This window comes from Sminthopsis crassicaudata, chromosome 4, assembly GCF_048593235.1.
Source record: "Sminthopsis crassicaudata isolate SCR6 chromosome 4, ASM4859323v1, whole genome shotgun sequence".
Lineage (NCBI taxonomy): Eukaryota > Metazoa > Chordata > Mammalia > Dasyuromorphia > Dasyuridae > Sminthopsis > Sminthopsis crassicaudata.
The window spans coordinates 379,011,629-379,036,936 of record NC_133620.1 but is presented as its reverse complement, the minus strand read 5'-3'; the positions used below and the strand labels follow the sequence as shown (position 1 = coordinate 379,036,936).

General features: G+C 36.2%; 1 protein-coding gene and 1 long non-coding RNA gene across 4 annotated transcripts in view; one reads left to right on the top strand and one right to left on the bottom strand.

Annotated features, from left to right (window-relative positions):
- Positions 1–11,117, bottom strand: part of C4H1orf198 (chromosome 4 C1orf198 homolog) — a 48,818-nt gene extending 37,701 nt beyond the window's left edge. Inside the window, exons 1-2 of one of the 3 annotated variants that reach the window (XM_074262355.1) lie at positions 11,053–11,117; positions 10,254–10,576 (exon numbers count right to left, since the gene is read on the bottom strand). In XM_074262355.1, the coding sequence (XP_074118456.1) occupies positions 10,254–10,559 (306 nt within the window). In that variant the 5' untranslated portion in view covers positions 10,560–10,576; positions 11,053–11,117. Of the gene's footprint in view, positions 1–10,253; positions 10,854–11,052 lie in introns of those variants that run through there. The other 2 variants (XM_074262354.1, XM_074262353.1) reach the window with 2 other exon arrangements.
- LOC141539495 (uncharacterized) overlaps positions 8,038–25,308 on the top strand; it is a 51,506-nt gene continuing 34,235 nt past the window's right edge. The window contains exon 1 of the long non-coding RNA XR_012481308.1: positions 8,038–8,099. This is a non-coding gene — a long non-coding RNA (uncharacterized LOC141539495). The remainder of the gene's footprint in view (positions 8,100–25,308) is intronic.

Here is a 25,308-nt window from a genome sequence, read left to right as displayed (position 1 = left end):
AACACCAAGTGAGTATACAAGGATAGAGCAATTGTTGGCTAAAAATTCTTGTGTACTTGCTATTGGAAAAAGATGAAAATCAGTCCCTTTAGTTGAGGTGATATATTTTAGGGATAACTTCACCTCCTATGTCACCAAAAACAAATGGACATTATTCAAAGTGAGCTCCCCCATCTCATCTCACAGCACAGAATTCCTATTTCACATCGAGATGCTCTCTCTCTCTCTGTTAAATGTGCAATTCTTCTAAACATATTTCTGTATTCATCATTCTGTGCAAGAAAAATCAGATCAAAAGGAAAAAAAAACACGAGAAAGAAAAAACCAAGCAAATAAACAATAACAAAGGTGAAAATACTATGATTTGATGTATATTCATTCTCCATAGTTCCCTGTGGATGCGGACAGCACTTTCCATTACAAGTCTCTTGGAATTGAGTAGTCTTTCTCTTTGCCAAAACAAACTTTTTACATATATTCTTGATCTGAGCCAATACTCTTTAGCAAGTTGCTCCTACTATTAATCTCACTCCCTCTCATCTTCAATCTCTGTATATTTATTTGCTCTCTCTACTGTCTACATACATCCCCATGCCCTAATTCTAAATATATACACACACACAAACCACCTCAATTTGTCCTACCATCTCCACTGGCTATCAGCCTATATTTCTCTTCCCATTCAGGGCTAAATTACTTTTTTTTTAATTTATAATTTTTTTTCACAGTATATATGCATGAGTAATTTTTTTAAATAATATTATCCCTTGTATTCATTTTTCCAAATTATCCCCTCCCTCCCTTTACTCCCTCCCCTTAATGACAGGCAATCCCATACATTTTACATATGTTACAATATAACCAAGATACAATATATGTGTGTAAATACCATTTTCTTGTTGCACATTAAGTATTAGATTCCGAAGGTATAAGTAACCTGGGTAGATAGACAGTAGTGCTAACAGTTTACATTCGCTTCCCAGTGTTCCTTCTCTGGGTGTAGTTGTTTCTGTCCATCATTGATCAACTGGAAGTGAGTTGGATCTTCTCTATGTTGAAGATATCCACTTCCATCAGAATATATCTTCATATAATATTGTTGTTGAAGTGTATAGTGATCTTCTGGTTCTGTTCATTTCACTCAGCATAAGTTCATGTAAGTCTCTCCAATCCTCTCTGTATTCCTCCTGCTGGTCATTTCTTACAGAGCAAAGGGCTAAATTACTTGAGAAAAACATTTGCACTATGTGAATCCACTTTCCCCGCCCCCATGACTGTTTTAAATTCTCTTACCTCAAAAGGTAAAATAATAATCTGGTTTCTGACTTTATCATTCAACTGAAACTGCCCTCTCCACAGTTAACAGTGATTTCTTGATTGATAATTTAATGATCTTAATAAAAATTTTCATCTTCTTTAAGAAAGGCCTGGAGAGACTTATATGAACTGGTGCTAAGTGAGTAAATCCAAAAGAACATGGTACACAGAAACAAGATTATACAATGATCAATTCTGATGGATATGGCTTTTTTCAACAGTAAGGTGATTTAGGCCAGTTCTGATGGTCTTGTGATGCAGAGAATTATCTGCACTCAGAGAAAGGATTGTAGGGACGGAATGTGGACCACAACATATTATTTTCACATTTTTGTTGTTGTTGTTGTTTACTTGCATTTTGTTTTCGTTCTCATTTTTTCCTTTGTGATCTGATTTTTTGTGTGTGTGCAGCATGATAATTTTGGAAATATGTATAGAAGAATTTTCTAACATATATTGGATTACTTCCCATCTAGGGGAGGGCATGGAGAAAGGGGGGAATTAGACACAGTTTTGCAAGGGCTGATGTTGAAGAATTGTCCATACCTATGTTTTTGAAGAATAAAAAGCTTCAATAAAATAAATAAATAAATGAAAAGCTTTAAAAAAAATTTTCAGCCTCCATAATCTCTCTGCAGCATTTGTCATGGTTTATCACTTTCTCCTCCTATACATTCTCTTCTTGGTTTTCATGAGGCTGCTCTTTCTTGATTCATCCTCTATTTGTCTAATCATGCCTTCAAAATTATTTTTGCTGGTTCTTTATTTAGGTCATGCTCACTAACTCCTGGTGTTGCTCAATGCTCTTTCTGAAGCCCTCTTTTCACTTTATACTATCGCTTGGTGACCTCATCAATTTCCATTAATTTAACTAACATCTTTTCCAGATCTACATATCCAGCCTTAATCTCTCTCCTGAATTACAATCATGCATGTTCTTTTCTCAACATCTTGAGTTGGATGTCTCATAGGTATTTCAAACTCCATGTCTAAAAGAGAACTCATTATTCTCTTTTAAACCCTCTCTTCCTTAATTATTGTCAAACCCTAATCACCTTTTGCCTAGATTACTGAAAAAGTCTTCTAAGTAGTCTCTTTCCTCAAATCTATCCTCATTCCAATTCATCATCCTCTCAGCTGCTGATATTGTTTTTTTAATAGAGTATGTATAAACATGTTACCACTCTGCTTCCCACCCTACCTCCACCTCTACTCTGCAGTTGTTCCTATTACTTCCAAAATGAAATATAAACTCTTTTGTTTAGCACTTTAAGTTCATTATCTGACCCTTCCTACATTTCCAATCTTCTTACACTTTACTCCTCTTTAAATAGGGAAAGATGTTAGTTAAATCAATGGAAATTTTCTATAATTACACTCCAACTCTGGTCTCCATGTCTTCATGTCCCCTGTGCCTAGACTGTTCTGTGATTTCTTTCAAGACAGTTCAATTTCACCTTCTACAAGAGACCTCTCCTCCTACATATGCATATATGTATATTTGTAAAGGTATACACATCACAGGTGTGCATATGTATACATACCTACATGCATAGGGATATAGATGCATTTTGTATGTATTTAGTTATCTCTCCCACTAGAAAGTATGTCCCTTGAAAGAAATGACTATTTTTGGCTTTCTTTGTAATCCCAATGCTTAGCCTAATGCCTAGTAAATAGTAAATGTTTCATAAATAGATGCTTATTGATTGATTAATCCCCACAGTGATAACCTATTTAACCAATTTAGTGAGTTCTGGGATCATTCAATCACCTAACCAACATTTTCAATTGCCCATCACAAAGCTCATATGTAGCATAAGCTGAAATGATTTGGTTGGTTGAGGGTTCTGGATAAGAGTTGTTATTTATATCAAATATATCAACTGGCAACTTTTTAGACTAAAAAATAAATGAAATACTTTTTAAATATAATTTTATCTTTTTTTCATAATTCAGGAGGTGTTTCAGTACCATGTAATGCTTTGTGGTAATTGTTGGAAGTATTGAAATTGAGGACACCAGTATCCAAGTATGACTATACTGCTAACTATAAATTATCAAAGAGCCATAGTACAATGGAAAGAGCAGTGAATTTGGCATCAGAGGACCAGAGCATCAATAAGCTCTGCTGCTTATTAGCTACCTATGACATACTATCTCATTGGAGAAGGAAATGGCATCTTTACCATGAAAACCCCCAAAATGGCATCTCAAAGAGTCAGACATAATTGAAGTGACTAAACAACAACTGGATCTTACCTTTTATGAGACTCAGTTTCCTCATCTATAAAATGGAGAAAATATCTATTCTATATATTCAGATAGTTCAATGAATAAAGTATTGGACTTCAGGTCAAGAAGCCCTGGATTAAAATCCAGTTTCTTCTATGTACCACTTGTGCAACTTTGGACAAGTCACTTCATCTCCAGACTTCAATTTCTTCACCTGTAATGTGGCAATTACAGAGATTGTGAACCAGTGGGTTCACACAGTGGGAACACAGTGATTTGGAAGACCTGGGTTCAAATCCCACCCCAGATGCTTTTTAGTCTGTATGACTCAGGGAATATCATTTAAACTCCATGGTGCAATAGAAAAGGCATTGGTTTCAGAGTCAATGAAACTAGTTTCAAATTTGAATTCTACTATTTAGTGTGATGGACAATTCAATTGACTTTTCTGGGCTTTAGTATCTTCATTTATAAAATAACGGAATTGGACTGAATTACATAGAGGTCTTTTATTATAAGACTATTTAACAAAAAGATCAAAATATATTGTACTCTGGTCTACTGTACATCCTGAAAGTATAAGACAATAAAAGTGGCTCAGGGTCCAGGATTCTAAGTCAATAATCCTATGTTCTATTGATTCACAGGTAGATCTGCATTGGTGGAGGTAGACTTCACTTGGGAGATGTCTACTCCATCAAAATCACAAGCCTATATACTCATATTCATACAAACTTCATACCTATACACATGTACTACATATCTATATGAATGAATATTCTTATATACACATACATGTCTTATGGGTTTTTTTGTAGATTGTTTGGTAAACTTTAAAGTGATAATTTGTTACTATTTTATTGAAAAATGAAATTTATTTCAGTTGTGGAGATAAGTAAAAATATTGAGAAATATTCCAATCCACCAGGAATATTGGTTAAGTGGGACATAAACAGCAAATTCTGGCCCAAACAGGAATCAGAGCTCACTATTCCATAAGAAATCTACAATACAGGCTGCTTAGTTTCAGAGATAAAGTAGTTTGCCCAGCAAATATAAGGCTTAATTATTGAGTTGTTATATAATACCCCAATAGAAACATCATAGGAAAACTATCTGGTCTCCCAAAGCACTGATCGATTTAAGGATTAAACACAGTGCCCCTGCTATATTTAATTTTACATTTTGCAAATGGTTTGTGTATCTGAAAAATGAAGTGAAATGATTACAATGTGCTTTTCTGTAGTAAATGTCTGTATAGGGACTGTTACCAATACTTTTTAAAATGCATCTTTGTTCTTCCTTTGGGCCTGCAGTATATTTAGCCTTGCTGAGGTAAGAGAATTTCCATAACTGGATAAGCAAACCTAAAGTGCCAACAGCAAAATGTTCCACTAATGACTTAATCCATAACTGAGCACCATGAATAAAAAAACAGAACTTCAGCCTCTAAAGATCACAACATACACAAATCTTCAGCTTTCCTGAAAGGCTTCCCAGAGCCCCATTACATATGGAAAAACAGGAGAAGAGAAGAAAGAAAGAGGCAAGGGGAAGAGCAGGTCAAAAGGGAGGTAAGAGGAAGAGAAAAGGAGATAGGGAAGTTTTTACGATGATAAAAGACTTATAAAACATATATGAGCCCTCAAATTTGTCTGCCTGGTGTTTAAATGTGTATATATGTGTGCTATTCATACACATATATTTTAAGATAAACAATGTATGGAAGAATAATGCTTTAACTGAAAGTTTTGTGCATGTGTATCAAAAACTTTTAATTGTACTGAGAAAGGCACAAGAGTTTTGTGGAAAGAGAAACATAAGCTATTCATCTCTTTGTGATAGTGAACAAGTCATTTAATTTGTCTGCACCTCTGTTTCTTGGCAGTCAACAGACAATCTTTCTTCCCCAGGGAACTGTGCAGATTAATGAGCCTGTCTGTATATTGCCTAAAAAGAAAAAGGGGAGATATCCCCTGTCTGCCTTTAGTAATCTCCTTTTCCCACCTGCTGAATATGTGCTCAGCTTTCAGAGTATACTTTTTAAAAATGCCAATTCAGGTGTCTATTACTCAACACTGACTATACAGGCAATTCAAATGAAAATGATTTCTGATAGAGAGGAGTTCAGGGAAAGGAAGAGGACAGTATATGAATCCAGAAGCATTCTACTTTTTTCCACTTGGGATATGATGAGAATAGATACTACAAAGGCCTCAGAACTCAATGGAATCTTTTTAGGATGACCTTTCAAGGTAGTAACTAGAAGTCAATGCCTAATATCCAAAATAGAGATAAGAAAAGTTAACATCTGTTCTAGAATCTTTTCTAGAAAATAAATCAGCCAAGAGAGAAGGTGGACATCATAATTATATATTAATCTTCCAAAAACCAATGGCACCAAAACACAAATTTTCAGATGATTTGAAGAATCTGGCAAAAGAGTGGAGAAAAGACAAGATGAAAGAAAAATTTGTGTTGTGGTATATCTGGTTTCCAGAAGCTAAATATTCAGATTATTAGTAATTTGAAAAGGTCACAAGAAGATAAAAGGAGTTATGGGGTATCACAGGTCTGGTTTCAAAATGCAAAATGTTCAAATTATTGCTACCAGAAAAACCCCAACAACAAAACTCCCAAACCCTGACATCATATAGCATATGTTTTACAACCAGTTTTCCATACAATTATTTCAACTGCTCTTCAGAATCACTCTGTGAGACAGGTAAGGCAAGTGTTATTGGCCCCAAATTGCACATGAAGAACCTGAGGCTAAAAGTGATTAGGTGGTCTTTCCAAACTTAAAAAAACTAATAAGTGTCTGAGTTAAGTTTTGAAATAAAGTTTTCTAAGGCTGGTGCTCTCTTCACTATAGTGAATAGAGTGGAGTACAATGGAGTGGAAAACCCCACAAAAATTTAATGAGAGTCTATTATAAGGTACTCTCTTAGGTATGATAATAATAATATATGAAAAAGAACTTTTTTTCCCCTTCCCCTTTCATTCTCCTATATCTCCCCCTTTAAGGCTCAGCTTAGGTATTTCCTCTTTTATTGAACTTTTACTGATCCTCTCCATTCTCCCATTCCTATTTGTAAGAGCTCTTTCTTAAATTATCTTGTCCTCATCTGGGTACATAGCATATTGCTTATTGCAATGAGCCTTTCCTAAGAGCTAGAAATATTTCATTTTTCATCCTCCATGGCTGTAAAATGCCTTGCAAATAGGAGGCATTCAATAATGTCTATTGAATTGATATAGATTAAGATGCCCATCAAAGGCAGAGATGGGGATGTCATTCCCCTTTGTTTTCAAATATTTTATGGACTCATTATAAGAATAGCAGCAACCTAAACTCACAGACAGTGGGTTCCCTGTGGAAATATGAGAAAATAACACCAGATTTCAGAGATCAGGACTTAAGAGCTAAAAGTCAAAGATTACTTCTCATGGAATATTATGGGAAGAAATTATCTGACTATATGTTCTTTAAAAACCATATCCTACAAGAACATCCTTACCAGTTTCATCAAAAACTTATACAATGGCACCAACTGATAAGTTTGGGTAAATAATTTATTGGGAAGATGGGAGACCAGGAGAAGAGGCAGGTAGAAAGTGAGTCACTATAATTATAAAGAAGAAAGTCCCAACTATCCATTTGCCTGTGATTGCTAGAAGCCAAGAATAACAATTGCCACATTTTATAACACCACAGTAGTATTATTTTTGAATAGTTTATCAAGGTCACCACAAATAAGGTGTGGGAGTAGAATGAGTCAACAAGCTGTAGTGGTCTTTTTAAAGGCCCCATTTTATTGCTTATTTTGTAATAGAAAGCAGGGAAGGAAAAAATAAGAGGTGCTGTTAAACTTTCCAAAATGCAAATGCCTGACCCCAGAAGAAAGATTTACTAACAATTTATATTCAAATTGAAAGAGAAACCAAGCTAATTGAGGCATGACATGAGGAATCATACTGTTATGATCTAATAATGCACCTTGAATTTTTTGTCATAATAGTGGCTCCAAAGAAAACATCTTCACAGTCACAAAAACAAAACTATGCTACCAGATGAATGCCTCTGTGGCTCAGGATATACTTGTTAGAGTGACTCCCAAGAAAGTAAGAGTCCAGGTGATATAAAAAGTTAACTGCTACAAGTTAAAAGGGCAAGGCAATCAGTCAACACCTTTTACAGAGCTACTTAACGCATAGAAATTATTCAGCAAGGAAATGGTTCCTTTTCTGGTTCCTGGATAGCTGGCTGGGTTTAAAAAACAAACAAAAAAAAGGATTGAAAATGTACCTGGGTTTTCAAGAGTTTCTTAGAGTGATGAGAATTTTAATCCCTGACAATTCATTAAACTCATAGGGGATGCCAAGATCTTCTATTATAGGGAATGAGAGATCCATATGCAGTATATAAACTGGGGTTACCACAGATTGGCCAAATCATCAGCAGTCATTGTTAGTGTCCTGAGTAATTCCTACCCACGATCTGAAGTCTTTGGGACCAGTCCCAGGAGAGTACAGTTCAATATCAGGTAAGATAGAATGTGTTCTAACTGGTAATAATCTCAAACCTGGGACTACTCAAAGCAGACAATCAACAACAGTGTTCCTTCTTGCATTCAACTCTGCTCTTAATTGCTCCCAAACCTCCCCACTCTAACCCTTTGATTACGGCCAAGAATTTGCCATAGGCCCTAGTCTAGAGAGGATCATCAGAGACAGAAGCAATTCCAATGGACTTGGTCTATTTCCAATTTATATTTTTAGGGTGGTGCGGGATGAGTGCCCAACATCCTAAACTTGTTAAATTGTGTTACCCCAAATAAGTCTCAAAGTATCCTAAGGGGTAAGATTCAGCCTAGCTCCTTCACAACCTCTTTGTTGAATTTTTTTTTTTTGGCATATTTCTATGCTTGTCACGGTACAGAATCTATATTAGCAGCCATCTTTGCAAAGGCAAGAATAAGCTTTGAAATAGAAGGCTAGTGTTCTCCAACAGGATTTTAAGATGGACAGTCAGGGTTAATTCTAGTTCCATTTGTTTTTAAATCTCATTAAAGGTATAAGTTTAGGCACAGCTTAACTTGGCATCTGACCAAAAGACTCCAGGGAGAGAAAGAAAATAATTTGGCTAGTTTCCTGAAAGAGATTATATGTATAAGTATACCTTTATTTTGATATAAAAGTGCATATAAAGTATTTGTAGTCTGAAATGGAAAATATTTAGTTATTTTTCAAGATACATATTTCTAAAAATATTTTCACCTCCTATTCATATAAGTGTAAGTTTTCCAAAAGATGCTAGTGACTTACTTTTCCATAACCCAATTCTGAGCATTCAAGAACAGCATCATGTGTCCATAGAAACACCAATTTTCATACTGAAGATTTTTCTGAGTAGGAATAACTAAAAAAAACCCAAAACACTATACTTTTGGCTTCCTTTTTTGCTTTATCCATTTTTTCCTGGCAAAATTTTTATAGTTTAGAGCTTAATGGAGAATTTTCTTTTAATTCTTCCAGCATAAGGTAGCATTGGCAGTATATGCCTATGTTTTCACACTTTCCTTTCACTTAAATGAGACTTTTACAGGAATAAGTGCCACAACACATATAAGTTGGATTTAAACTTCACTCTTAAAGTGAATGACTTCAGGAGACAGCATCTTCCTAACTCAATGCATATTGGCTCCAATTCCTATACCTGATAGCTCATGTTCAACTCTTCTATTATACATTTGATGATTTTAGCCTAAGTGATTAAGTGATTAAGTGATGATGGGACAAATGCTCCTGCCGCTGTCTGATGCCCAAGCCTACTAGGTCAGAGAATATTTCCAAGCCACAAAAAGGCAGGTGGTTTTCTGCACTAAGTGTTCTGGCTTTGGTGACTATCAGCTCCCATTTTTCTCTTTCTGATTTTAAAGATTAGTTGCCCCATACTCTAGACAAGTGCACACAATTTGACTTCAGGATCATATGTCAAGAGGCTTATGAATGCTGTTATCTGTGGCTTACAAGAGGGCATTTAAATTGGGAGAGGCCAGTTAGAGTAATCTTACCTTCTTATTTCAGTTGATAAATGGGGGCAGGATGCTTGTTCCAAACAGTAACTTGTGCATAATGCTTTACAAGAAAATTGATTTTTAAAACTTTTCTCACCAGGCTTCTGCATATACCCTAGTCCTTAATTTTTATTCTCTCAACTCCTTCCCCCTGTTTCCCAATAAAGGGAAGGTGCTTTTAATTAAGGTAATATAATAGGAAAACCTTCTTTGTACATTCTGATGGTGGGAGGTAAATATTATCTTTCTGGTGTCTCTTGTTGGAAGCAGAGAGAATAAATAGGCGATCTTAGCAAAGATTCCCTTCCAGCCCAGGACTCCAGAGTTTGGGTGTATGTTATTCTCTCCTTTAGGCTCAGACTCCTGCAGGTCAGATTTTAGTTCTTATTAAGGGAAGCCTTTTCCTACCCAGTTCTCAGTGAACTTAGGGCAGGTAACAAAGAGTACGACAGAGTAGATGGTGTGATCCAACTAGGGAGGATTTAGGGGTTTAGGGATAGGGCGCGAGGCAGGGGAACGATGCAAAAGCACACCTGCAGCCTCCCATCCCCACTTCGGGGTGTGTCCCTCTTCCCAACTCTTTCTCCTCCCTCCTGGTCCCGGCGCCCGTTCCCCTGTTACCTCGTCTCCGAAGTGCACGACCTTCTGGCCCGTGGGCACCCGCAAGTTGGGGTAGCAGGAAGGGGTCTGGTCCTTGGAGGCCCCGGCGGCGCGGTGTGCGGCGTAGCGGGCCTGGATGTGGGGCTCCACCATGCACTTGTCGATGATCTCGTCCTGCTGCTTGGGGGGCAGCCGCTCCCATTCGGGCCCGTACTTCTCGCGAATCTTTTCCTTGTCTTGCATGATCTTCCTGGCCATGGGGCTCAGCGAGGAGAAGTAGGTAAAGCGCTTCCGCTCCTTGTCGTCCAGGGGCCGGTTCCCGTTCATGACTGCCGTGCGGGAGGCTGCAATCGCCGCCGCCATAGAGGCCATGGCCACGGACCCTCGGCCTTGCTCTGCTTGCCCACCGCCCGGCTGCCCTTTTCCCTCCACGCCTCCGCCACGCTCCGGCCTCCCTCAGCCTCAGTCTCTGCCTGTGCCTCTCCCTGTGCCTGTGCCTCTGCCACTTCTGCCTCTGCCGCTTCAGCCTCTGTGTCTCTCTCTCTCTCTCTCTGCTTGGGAACTAGGAGGCAGGAAGGGAAGATGCCAGAGAGAGCTAAGGACCTCCTCTCCCCCCTCCTCCTTCCCTCCCTCCCAGGGTAAACGCCTCCCTTCCTCTCTGGCTTTCTGCTCCCTGTTCAGTCCACTCCCCCAGGTCCCTCCTCTCTCCGTGACTTCCTTTCCTCCCTTCCCTCCTCTCTCCTCCTCCTCCTCCTCAGTTTACTGGACCCCCCTCTCTCCCTCTCTTTAGACTGCCTCCAAATTCTCCCAATTCCCTTACCTCCAGCTTCCCTCTACCTTCTTCTTCCTTCTTTTCTGGTCTCCTCCTTTCCGCGCTCCTCCCCCTTGCATACACCTCTCTACTCCTCCCAGCTGCAGACACGCCTCCTTCCTCTCCCGCCTCCTCCTCATTCCAGCTGTTACGCCCCATCTCTTCCAGACCAAGTCACCAACCTGGGAGCCTCCCAAGCCCAGTGCCCCTTGTATGTGAGTGATTGTGAGGCCTAATCAAGTGTTTGTTCTTATGAATATTTCGTTTGGTTGGTTTACTGTGGAATTTGATTTAACCCAACAGACATTTATTAAGTGGCTACTCTGGACAGAACACTGAAATAGAAAACAAAGTTTAGATAACGCATGCTCTTCCGGAGCTTCCCCCCCCCGCCCCCCCGCCCAAGTTGGGGGACATGACACATACACAAACAGAAATGAGTAGACAGACTTGGCGTCTAAGGATACGAATTCTTGCATATCTATCTTTCATTAGACGATGAGCTCCTTGTGAGCGGGAATTGCTTTTTGCCTTTCTTTGTATCCCCAGTTATTACCACCCTCCCAAGTACAAGCTTAATAAATGTTAGTTGACAAACTACTCTGTGATCTTGGCCAAATTATAGAAATCTGAGACTTTTCCTCAACTGTAAAATGAAGGCATTAGACTAGATGGCCTTTAGGTACAGATAGGTATAGAGATACAGAATGATAGAAATCATGGGGATAGAAGTATCAAGTGAGGGGTGTGTAACTTTTTTATAGGGGAGAGATGAGTATATTGTAGCAGTACTGAATAAGCCAGTAGATAAGGAGAGATTGAAAGTTAAAGAGTTTCAATCACAACCACAGATGTCCTTCAGAGTTTTGTCATGGGTCCTCTTCTCCATCTATACTTCACTTGATCTCATCAGATCTCAGAATTATTTGCCATTTTTATATACTGATAAAAATTCTCAAATCACTGTTCTTGCCCCAATCTCTGTTGATCTCCACTCTTGAATTTCCAATTGCCTTTTTAACATCTTGAACTGGATATTCAAATCTTAAACTAGGTCCAAAACTGAACTCATTTTTTTTCTCCCTAAATCCTTTCCCTGTCTTCCTTCTATCTTCCATGTTACTATAAAGGGCAATACCATCCTCACAGTCCTTCACCACCTAAAAGCCATCCTTGACTCCTTGCTATCTTAGCTCCTGCTTCTAACCAAACTACTGACAAGGTCTATCAACTTTACCTTTTCAACATCTTTCATATATGAGCCTCTTTATTTCCCCTTACATTGTCACAACTATAATGCAGGACCCCATCATTTCATGCCTGGGTTGTATAATAGCCTGCTGGTGGGTTTGCCTGCCTCATGTCTCCATTTAACCACAAAAGTTATTTTATTAAATCAAAAGTTTGATCATGTCATACACACACACACACACACACACACACACACACACACACACACACACACACATACAGACATCAATAAGTTTCAGTGGCTTCTTATTGCCTCCAGATGCAAATACAAAATGCTCTGTTTGACATTCAAAGACCTTCATAACTTAGCTCCATCCTACATTTTCAATCTTCTTATACTATGTTCTATGGTGACATATATTCTTTAATCCAACGATGACTTCCTGGCTGTTCCATGAATAGGATACTCTTTCTCAATTCTCATTTTCTCTGATTGTCCTCCATGCCTGGAATGTTCTCTCTCTTCCTCTCCAATTATTGACCACCTTTGTTCTATTTTAAGTTCCAGCTAAAATCTCACTTTCTACAGGAAGTCTTCCTCATCTCCTCTTATTTCAGTGCCTTCCTTCTGTTATTTCCTATTTATCCTATATCTAGCTGTCTTTATATATATTTGTTTATATGCTATCTTCCCCCATTACATTGTAGACTCCTTAAAAGAGTGACTATCTCTGACCTTTTCTTTTGTATTCCCAGTGCTTAGCACAGTGTTTGGTACATATTAGATGATTAATAAATTAATTGATTGACAGAGGAGGAAGTCTGTTGGAGGAGATGTAAAGGAATGGAATTGAGCAGGTAGAGGAGTTAGTCTTGCTAAGCAATAAGTATACCTCATTATGTAAGACAGGGATGAAGGAGGATATAGTGTCAGAAGGTATATGAATAATATGAGATGAGGAAGCAGGGAGAAGATGAAGCGCATGGTGAATGGCTTAAATTTCTTTATAAAATATAAGACAAGCTTCTTAGCTAGAAGAATGGGGAGAGGAGTCACAAAAGACTTAAGGAGGGATGAAAAGTTTGGAAGAAGTTGTTTTGTGGAGATACAAGGATTGCCTAGTAGCAGTGAGAGTCCAGTTGAAGAAGTGTAACATAACTTTGTAGGAGAACCAGTTAGAATAATTGCATGATTTCTCCACCTTCATTCAGCAGCATGTGTGTGGGAGCAAAGGCAGTAAATAGTGGGAATGATACAAGGCAGAAATTTGGCAGGGTGAAATGGGTGAGGAACTAGGGATTCAATAATGCAGAACAATATAGAGTTGAATTGGTTCACTAAGGAGTCAAGGTGAGGAAAAGAGGAGAGAGTATAGGGTAGATGGATCGGGAGAGAACAGAGTGGTTAAGGGACTGAAGGTTACAGTCCAAATAAAGGGTAGTGTTTTATAAAGGAAGACAGAAGAAAAGGTGAAAAGCCAACAGATACTGATTGGATAAGAGGATAGGCCTGAAAATCTGAGCCCCTAAGATGGACTTGAGACTTGCATATAAACTTGTTATTGGGATTGTATTTTGGTATACCTAAAGTTCTTTTTTGTATTGTTTTTCAAAACAAATGCACTGACTCATTCCACAAGAAATGATAAAATTTGCTTTGGGACATTCTGTCCAGCAACTATGCATGATAATAATAGTGCAACTGAAGTTAAGAAGTCACAGAAAGTTTCAATAGCCACATCTCTGTAGCTTTGTAACTGAATAGAGCAGGGAAAAAATACATTGTAGTATTCATTTTTACTGGACAGAATTCTAATGCCTTGGATCTATTAAAGCCTTCAGAAAAGTTCAGTGGTCCTCAAACATTTTAAATAGGAGCCAGTTCACTGTCCCCTCAGACTGTGGAGGGCCAGACTATAGTAAAAACAAAAACTCACACTCTGTCTCGCCCCTCAGCCCAATTTTCATAACCTGGCAGACCTCATAAACATCCTCAGCGGGCCACATCTGACCTGCGGACCGTAGTTTGAGAACTCCTGTATCTATATCAGTATCTATATATGCATATATATAATACATATGTATGTATTATACATATGGATAAACATTTAGGCAGGAGAGGATGTCAACTTGTCAACAAAGTTCTGCATTTCAAGTCATCATTATAATTTTCTCTTTAAGAGACAGACTTCCAAAAAGAATGAAAGGGAAGAACCTGCAAAATGTTATTTTAAATATTGGAAGAAAAATCTATTTAAAATTTTTTACATTAGTCCTTAAGATAAGTCATAAAATAGAATTAATGTTACAAGCTTCTAGTGCCAAATTCTATGAATAAAAGGTATTATTACTGTTATTATCAACATTAAAATATGCAATCTCAGAGTTCAGGGAAAATGAGTACAAGAGCTGAGTTGCTAGGCAACAACCTCAGTTTCAATGTATGTGAAGCACTGTATATGAGAACACTCTACAATTATCATGAGGAAAACAGTTTTACAGAGCTATTATGGGTCAAGACCAGGCCTATTATAAATGTTTTTCTTGTCTCTACCAGTGATGCCATTGTATAGTCTTTGGAAGCTGGCCCAAGCCCCTTTGTATTACTTCTCCCTCATTTTTATTTTATGTGACTGATATCCACAGGTGTATTGTGAGAAATAAATCAGCCAGGATAGAATGCTTTAAAATTCACATGTGTAAGGCATTTTAAGTGTTATTAGAAGCACTGTCCCATGCTAAATTTGGTTTTCCAAAAGATACAAAATGAATGAATTCAAAACCTGTAATAATTTGCAATTATAAAATATAGTTTACTATAAAGGAGAGAGATGTTTAAACTTGCAAAATGATACAAATTTGAAACTGCCCAAAGACACTGGCCAAAGTATGCAAATTCCATGAACTGGATGATAAATGGTAAAAGAAAAGATTTCCTTTGAGAAACTGAAAAGATCAAAATGCTTTGGCAAAAGATTTACTAGAGAACTAGACACAAATGATCCCTGTTCCAAGAGAAGATAATAGTTTTGTCCAAATCCCAAATATGGAAGAAATAAAATAGTGGGATCCAGTGGGAAGAACTTTATACTGTCAGGAAACCAACATTTGGAAGTTGAATTTTCTCTAGTTGTGTGCCCAATCCCTTTCTCTCTCATCACATTTGGGAATCACTCGCTCCTCCATCTTCAATATTTTACTCTCTACTGGTTCCTTTCCTTCACTATTTTCAAAGATGCTCAGATCCTCTCTATCTTAAAAAAAAAAGGGGGTGTGTGGAAGTTTGGCAAGCTAAACCTCTCATGTTATTATCCTATACCTCTTCTTTGTTGCTAAGCATGCCCCCCCTGAAGTTGTCTATACTCAATCCCTCAATTTCCTCAATATGAAGTTACTTCAATCCCTTGCAATCTGGCTTCTGATCTCATTGCTAGAACAAAATTTGTCTTTATTTTTCTTCTGCTCCATTGTGAATGTCTCTCAAGGTTTTGCCCCTTTTGTTCTTTTCTCTTTTTATTTTGTCTCTCCACTCCTTACGGTGTGAAGTGTCATATGCAGCAGGTGTCCCAAAAGACTTGGTATAATTTTAACACTTTTGGGATACCTTATTCACATATGTATGCATATGTATGAATATGTGCACTTTCCTATATTTCTTACTGGAAAAACCTTCCATGCATCTAATGGAATGTTTTTCTTTCTTCAAATTTTCTGAAGTCCATTTATTTGGATTTTTTTTCTTTATCACACTCTACCTTGTACTATATTTATTTGTATAGTTGTTATATCTTGTCTAATTTCTAACATAAAATACATAATATGTGCTTATAGAATTGAATTGGAGCAATGCAGGCTTACTTGATGACCTTGGACAAGTTGATGGATCTTGAGAATAACAATTACTCAATACTTCATATTTTACAAAGCACTTTTTCACAATAATACTCAGAGGTATGTTGTACAAATATTGTTCCCATTTTATAAAATGAAAAAACCTGAGAGTCAAAAACATTAAAATATTTTCCCCAGGTCAAAACTCTAGTTATTTATACATATATAGTTATATAGAGATACATATATATAGTTATATATGTATAAATACATACACACATATATAGTTATATAGTTCCAATAACTGGAATCCACTACACAAATTGAACAGGGTAAAGATATTTTTTTTTCTTTCAGACGCTATTGGCCATCTGGCAAAACCTATAGACCTCTCCTCAGAATAATGGTTTTAAATCGATAAAGTCAGATACATGGATTTGCAAAGGAAACCAATTATACTGAAATACAGTTATCAAGTTATTTCAAAAATAAGTTAATTGACCCCAAATTAAGAACTCCTGCTCCAAAGCCTCCTAGAAAGTCTTAACTATTTTTTCAAAATACTATTTGCTTCTCTATGGCTATTTACCTATTCAAAAACTGAGTCTAATATGTGACATTTGCTTCATTGGAATGCCAGTGAGGATTTCCCAGCTCCAAAGAACTTGAATGAAAATATTTGCAATGATTATTACTAGAATTCTTAGTCCAGTATTATTTACTAGAATAGATTAAAACACCCACAAACACTTATTAAGCACCCACTGTTCTTTAAGACCTTGAGCATAAACTAATATTCCATCAAAGCAGACAGGTATGTAGATTTAATTAGTCCTTCACCCTCCTTTTCCTCTCTTAAGTTTCATGAAGGCTTTTAAATTAAATGAATAAACCCCTAAGGGGAAAGAAATAAGAATTTTTTAATATCCTGTATTATAGTAGAAAATAAGCTATTAACTTTCAGTTGCAATGTATATTTATGACCATTATCAATCTGTGCCCTCATCTCCTTCTACTAAATCAAATTATTATCCAATAATGAAGAAAATGGGACACTTAAAGAGAAGGTGAGAGTGACAAAGATGTAATTCATGGACACTTATAAGTGTCCATGAATAAGACTATAAGAAGCTTCAAATTTGGTATAATCATTTAAGTACTTTGTTGCTAATAATCTGAGCATCTAGATTTTGAATCTTCTATGTTACCCATTCAATAAGAGGAAAAAACCAGTTCTTGCAGTTTAAAAAATAAATAATCCAAGATAATAATTGACATCACACTCATATGTCTGACCTCTCAGTCAGGTACATTTCTCTGAGATCCCTTTACCTAGGTATGAAGAAAAAAAAAGATATGAATGATAATAGTATAAGAGCAGCAAAGCAACTTTGGAAGCTGACTATTATAGTACTAGCTGAACTAACCCTCTAAAAGGATTCCACTTTGGGCCAACCCACATTATCATCAGAGAGAAAACTATTCTCTTGTTTATCTAATAATGGAACATGTGACATTATTCTTTTGTCTATTATCTACTTCAGGTTTCCAGCAGACATTAAAGCTGGAATAAGGGTGTTGTTATTAACCACCTTATTAAGTTGATTCCTTGAGTCAGATGTCAAGACTCTTGTCAGTGCCAGGAGGTGAGGAGTTAAGCTAGCTGGTAACCACTGAAAAGAATGGTTAGCACTAATTTCTTCTAGTTCTTCTCTTTCTCAGTCTTTGCTGGTTCATCATTCATAGCATACCTCTGTGAATATTTCTCAAAATCATTAAGTCGTCTTCTATTCTTCCTTTATGCCAAGGATTTTTATCTTTTTTGTGTTATGGACCTCTGTAGCAGTCTAGTAAAATCTATGAACCTTTTCTCAGTATAATATTTTGAAATGTTTGAAGAAAATGCTAAATTTTGCTTAGAAGTTAATAAAAAAGGTGTAATTTTTCCCCATCCATTTATAGATCTTCAGAAATTTGAACTCCATATAAAGAACCCATGCTTTGTATCCTCTCTTAGTAAACTCACCACCTCCAATGAGTTTAATTATCATCTCTATGCCGATGACTCACAGAATTCTATATTTAGCCAAAGTATCTCCTATGAACTGAAGTTTTTATCACCAACTGCCTATTGGACATTTCAAACTACATGTCCCAGGGACATAATAAACTCAATATATACCAAACAGAATTCATTATCTCTTCCTTCAAATGCTCCTCTCTTCCAAACTTCTCTATTTCTATTGAAAGAATCACCATTCTTCCAGTTCATAAGCATAGCATTATCCTGCATGCTCCACTCTACCTACTATAATTTACCTAATCAATTGCCAAATCTTTCCATTCCTGCTTCTACAATATCCCTTATATTCAACTTCTCTCTACTCATGCAGTCACTGTGTCAGTACAGACCCTTATTATCCCTCACCTCGATTATTGCAATGGCACTTTCACTTGTCTCCTTGCCTCTGGTCTCCTCTCTACACAGTCTATCCTTCATTCTGCTATCTTAAGCACAGAGCTGGCTATTTCAACCAATTCAATAAACTCCAATGGTATCCTCTTATTTGTAGGATAAAATATAAACTCCTCTGTATTCTGATAGAAGTGGATATCTTTAACATAGAGAAGAACTAATCCAATTCCAATTGATCAATGATGGACAGAATCAACTAGACCCAGAGAAGAAACACTGGGAAATGAGTGTAAACTGTTAGCGTTTTTTGTTTTTCTCCCCAGGTAAATTTACCTTCCGAATCCAATTGTTCCTTTGCAACAACAACAACAACAACAAAATTCGGTTCTGCACATATATATTGTACCTAGGATATACTATAACATATTTACTATGTATGGGAATGCCTGCCATCTAGGGGAGGGGGTAGAGGCAAGGAGGGGAAAATTCGGAGCAGAAGGGAGTACAAGGGATAATGTTGTAAAAAAAAAATTACCTATGCATATGTAGTGTCAAAAAATGTTATAATTATAAAATTAATTTTAAAAATTAAAAAAATAGACAGTATAAATATTATAGAAGTTGAGGAAAGCTTGTTGCATAAATATCAAATCAATAATAAATTTCTCTTTGCAACTCTGAAAAAAAACCAAAAACTCCTCTAGATACTTTTTTAGAGCTCTTTTCAATCTGGCCTTAATTTTTCTTCCCAACCTTATTTTGAATATAACTTCACTTACCACATTCAAGAATTCAGTGAAATTGATGGTCATTCTGTTCTCATATATAATATTCCATCTCATTTCTCTGTACTTTTATACTGGTTATCTGCCATCTATGGAATGCATTCTATTTTCATCTCTACCTCACAGTATCCCTGTCATCCTTCAAGATATATTTCAAGTATTACCTTCTATATGAGCCTTTCTTGATCTTTCCAATTGCTACTGCCTGTCCTTTCAAACTACCTTATACAACTTTATATTTATTTGTATTTATTTTCTTTAAATGTATTCTGTATATATTTATATATGTTCATATTATCTCCCCTGCTAAAATATAAAGTGAGAGTAGGAATTACTTCATTCATTGTATTTATGTACTTAACTCCTAGGATGATGCCAGCACGTGGTAGGTGCTTAATAAATACTCATAAATTGATTTGGTGAAATCCAATACAAAACCATTCATTCTAATCACTTGTTGTGGGTATTAAGCCTTCAAAGGAAACAAGTTTAGCTAGTTGTTAGGGATAAAGGAAGTATACATACATACATGTACACATACACACACGTATACACAGAAAAACAGGGGTCACTGGAACTTCAAATAAAAGGGAGAGGAAGATGGTCAAATTCCAGAGTTTTAATTGAAACACAATTTACTGATGCTAAGAGAAAGCAGTAAAGTCAAGGATGAGAAATGAAATGAAAGATCATGACTGGAAGAAGCCTAGGTTGAGATCACTGAGAAAACAAGGATCAATCACTATGTAGAGAAATTGTATATTACAGAGTAGACCAGTAGATGAGGCATGCTTCCATGTCTATCCCAACATGAAGATCTGACTTGGAATATTATCACAGGGGAAACTGAGGAAACCAGCTAACTGTCTTAGGAAATATCTCCCATAATAGAAGTGACCTCCAAAGTAATAACTAATAGCAGTTCTAGATTTTTATGTGTTTCTTTTGTTGTGATTTCATCTTGTTCACTTGGAATTTTGTTGATTTGTTTTTCTTTCTTTTTTCTATATAGTCAGTTTGCAAGAGGCTTATCAGTTTCATTATTATTTTAAAATAACCAGCTTTTAGTTTTTCTTTTCATCCATAGCTCCCCCCAATTTATTATCTAATTTTTATTTTGTATTTATTGTGGGTTTATTGGATTTTCTAATTTTTAAATATGCACATTCAATTAGCTAACCCTTTCCTTTTCTACTTTGTTAAAGCGTGTTTTTTGAATATAATTTCCCACTGAGGATTACTGTAGGAACATACCAGAAATTTTGATGTTTAATCATTATCCCCACTTTTACATAATTATTAATTATTTGTATAATTTGTTCCTTGGCCCTCTCATTATTTTGAATTTCATTGTTGTTTCTACTTAGGTATTTTTATTTTATCTGTGCTCTCTGAATTGTTTACCATTTTATTGTTCTGTGGCCTATAAAGGATGTATTTACTATTTCTACCTTTTTACATTTATTTATCATATTTTTGTGCCTAAATTTGGTCAACTTTTGTAAAGTTTTCATGTGTTACCAAGAAATATGTATATACTTTATGGGGCTTATTTAGATGTAATTTCTTGTTATCCTGATTTCTTTAGTAATTTGATCAGTTCTATATTTTATTTTTTGTTTATTTTTCTACCTCCAAAAGGACATCAAAGTTGCCCATTATAATTGTTTTCTATTTGTGTCTTCTTTAAGTTCAGTTAATTGTTTTTTTATGAATTTGGATGCTGATATTTAGACCATAAAAAACTCAATTTTGAGATTGAGATTGAGATTTATCAGTCCATCCCCCCAAGTAACATGAATTACCTATCAATATTCCTATTTATGTGATTTTCTTTCTTTCTTTTCTTCCTTTTCTTTTTTTGGCCTCTCCCCTTTTCATCACTAAAGTACTCTCAGGTTCCCAATGTCTATATGCTATCCCTTGGCTGCCAAGTTTCATCCTTTATGGTACCTTCTTGCCCTGCCCACTACCCTTCTTCCCCAATATTATTAGGATGAACAGTTTTCAGTTAATCTGATTTTTTAAAAGTACATGAGGGTAACTAAATTATAATGTCTTAATATTCTTTGTAAAGAAATGTATCTAGGAGTTGGGGGTTGGCTTTAAAAGAGATTACTTTTTAATGCTCTTGTTCAAATAATGGCAAAAATAATCTGGGAGAATATTTTTTGGCCTTCTTGATGGATCACATTTAAGTTGGTAATACAGAGAGAGAGGAAGAAGAAATTCTGTAGGGGAGAAGTTTTGATGCTTAACAATAGAAATGAAATTATACTTGTTTTTTAGTGGTTCTTTAATTTCACAGGAGACTCCTAGAAAAAATACTTCAACCCAAAGGAATAAATTCAGAATAGTGAAATTTCATGGACTGTGGCAGGTAGAGAAAAGAAATATCTTTCGGAAAGGAATCTTTTAATGATGCTCTCCAATTATATTACATAAGCCACCACATATTATGGCCCTCAGGCTGGCTGTGTAAATCTAAGTAGTGTTCCCAAATTATAGGAAATTTCTGTTCTTATTACTGGTTATTATAGCTGCTTTCATATTGTTAGAATGCCTAAATTTTAATATTCACACTCCTCTAGTTTTACCCAAATGATAGGCAATAAGATCTATGAAATAATTTATGGTGGGTATGGTGGGTAGCTATATGTCAAAGATTAAAATTCATAACATTTCCACAACTGTGTCCACAATTATCATATGGTAAAGATGGCAATAGGTTCTCAGAAGTCTGAGTTCTCAGATTTGAACCTCAGAGACCCTGTTTAATGACTTTAAAAATTTCTAATCTCTAGTATTTACAAGATGGGGTAGAACCCAATCAACCATTGTGGATCATATGACCTTTCAGGTTATCTTTCAACTTAGATATTCTGGGCTTTTCATAACCAATCAATAAAAAATTTATTAAGCATCTACTATGTGCCTGACACTGTGCTAGGGGATAAATATATGGAGATAAAATTAAGAATCTGCACTCAAAGACCTAATAATTTATGGGGTATAAAAGGTGTCAATTATCTTCATAGATAATCAAAAATAAGATAGGTATACCCCACTAACATGGAAGCTATTTCCAGAGACAAGCACTAACAAATGAGCAAATCTTGAAAAGCCAATTAAAAAGTAATGCTTACATTGAACTTTGAAAAGACTTAGAGTTCCAAGAGAGAAGAATGTGGTGAAGAATGTTCCAGGCACATAGATAGACAATCTGATATCCCATAAAAGGCAGTATTATGAAAGAGATATAGGAGCAAGTAGGCCAATTTGGCTAGAGTACGGAGGGAGCCTATAATGTATGATCAGTCTAGAAAAATAAAATAGAGCCAGAATGTGAATGCCAAAGAAATTAGCATTTTATTATAGAGGTCACTGAAGTTTCTTGAGTAATATGGTGAGATCTTTACTGCAGGAATATCAATTTGGCATCTGTGTGAAAAATGCATTGGAGAAGAAAGAAGCTGAAGGCAGACAAACCAATCAGGAAGCTCATGGAATAGTCCAGGCAAGAAATGTCTGTATGAGCAAAGAGAATGGGAGAGAAAGGAAAGAATGCTGAAGAGGTAGAACTGACAAGACTTGACACCTGACTGAAGGAAAGTCAATGTGACTTCTAGGTTGCAAAACTGAATGACTTGAAAAATTATAGTTTCTTAGAAATAATTAGGGAAGTTGGAAGGAGAGTTGGACTTAAGAGGAAAGATAATGTGTGAGTAATAAAAATGACAATTTTTTGAAAAGCAGTTATCAAAATATTTAAAAAGCAGTTTAATAGATAACAATATAAAAATCTTTGTTTTCATACTCTATAAAATATTCCAGATTTGGGAAGAATGTGTAGATTCATTATTAATAATGCTTAAAGATTTGTAAAGGATAAATAAGATACCAGAAGATCAGTAATCATCAATTTTCAAGGAAATTGATGGATGGAGGTCCAACTTAGGAAAAAAAAAATTTTAAGGTAGGAGGCTAGGTATTCTGGTATCTATAGACAAAGGAATTTGCCATCAATGCAAAGGGCAGCTTCAAAATTCTACAAAGGTACCAAGTTTCAGAGCTTATCAGAGAGTTCTCCCATATTCTCTTTTCCAAAACTTTTTTCTAAGTCTTCATGAAGATTCTGGAATCCTAGGGATAGCACTATCTTTGACTGTCATGGTTCTCTTTTGTCTATAATTGGCTCTTTTCTTTGCTGCCAGGAGAACCACTTCTTAAAGCTCCTTGAACAAGTCTTTTCTTTGCATTTATCTGAAGATTGCAAGTCCCTGCTTCCTGATGGATGCAGTGTCTTCTACTGGTCAAATAGACCCACTTAAAAGAAATATGGTTACTGTAATGAAAAAAGAAATCCTTTCCACTCTACCCAAGAGCAACTCTATTTTATGAAGTAGTTTTTTTCCTTTACAGTTGGCACCTAGCCTGAACAGTACAAACAAAGGTATTGCTTCCCCTCTCCCACTTTGAGTTTAATAAGAAAAATAGATTTTCTTAATGAGTTGCTTTGGACAGTTCAAGTGTGATATGATTATGTAAGTATCCAAATAATATCCAGAAGATATTGGAGATATTGTGCTAGAAATCTCAGGACAAAGATGAGGCCTAGATATATAGATCTGGGATTCATCTGCATAGACATGGTAGTTGAATTCTAGTTGAATCAGTAAATACAATTCAAAATATTCAAGTACTGAGGGGATCTGTTCCAGTGACTGCAGGCTCAAGAATGGGTGTAATTTATAAATCAATTATAGCATCTGAGATGGATAAAAAGCATCTATTAGATACTGATGTCCAACTCTGTTGCAAAATTAGATCATGGGAATAGAGAGGTTTATACTACCTTCTTCTCATAAATAAACATCAAGAGATATAACAGATGTAAAATGCTTTTGCAACCCAAATCACTACATAAAAGCTACTGTTATTAATCACAGTGTGGGGAGAATAATGGACATTATGGTCTGAATTAAAAATTGCTTAATGTTTAACTTTCAACAATAGTTAATATTATTATAGTGCTGTCCTCACAATAGCTCTCTGAAGAAGGTCATGCAAGGATTCAGGATTCTGAAGCTGAAGAAAATGAAACTCAGTGAAGTTAAATGACTTGCTCATGGTCATACAATTAATATCAGAGGTGGCATTTTTTTAAAGGTTTAATTTATTTTAGTTCTGAATACTCTCCCTACCACTTTCCCCTCCCTCACCCATTGGAAATGCAAGAAAAATAAAATCTGTTACAATTTTGTATAATCAAGCAAAATAAATTCTTGCATCAACCATATGGGAAGGAAGGAAGGAAGGAAGAGAGGAAAGAAATAAAGAAATTTTGGACAATGGAAAAATTATTAAATATTTGAGTAGGGGAGTAACATAATCAGATCTGAGTCTTGCAATATTAATACAGCTACAATGTTTAGTATGGAATAGAGCCTTCCATATAAAATTCTCTTCAATTGATCAACAAGCATTTATTAAATGGCCTACTATGTGTCGAGTACTTTGCTAGGTAATAGGGTTACAAAGATAGATAGATGAAAGAAAAGAAAGAAAGAAAGAAAGAAAGAAAGAAAGAGAGAGAGAGAGAGAGAGAGAGAGAGAGAGAGAGAGAGAGAGAGAGGGAGGGAGGGAGGGAGGGAGGGAGGGAGGGAGGAAGGAAGGAAGGAAGGAAGGAAGGAAAGAAGGGAGGGAGGGAGGGAGGGAGGGAGGGAGGAAAGAAGGAAGGAAAGAAGGAAGGGAGGGAGGGAGGGAGGGAGGAAAGAAGGAAGGGAGGGAGGGAGGGAGAGAGGGAGGGAGGGAAGGAAGAAGGAAGGAAGGAGGGAGGGAGGAAGAAAAGAGGAGGGAGGGAGGAAGGAGGGAGAGAAGGAAGGAAAGGAGGGAGGAAAGATGGAGAGAAGGGGGGAGGGAAGAAAAAAGAATCCTACCCTCAAATATTTTATATTTTATAGGGAAAAGCAACATGTACAACTATAGTTATAAGTGAAATAAATAGAACTGATTTTAAAAAAAAATTCAGAAGTCCTCTGT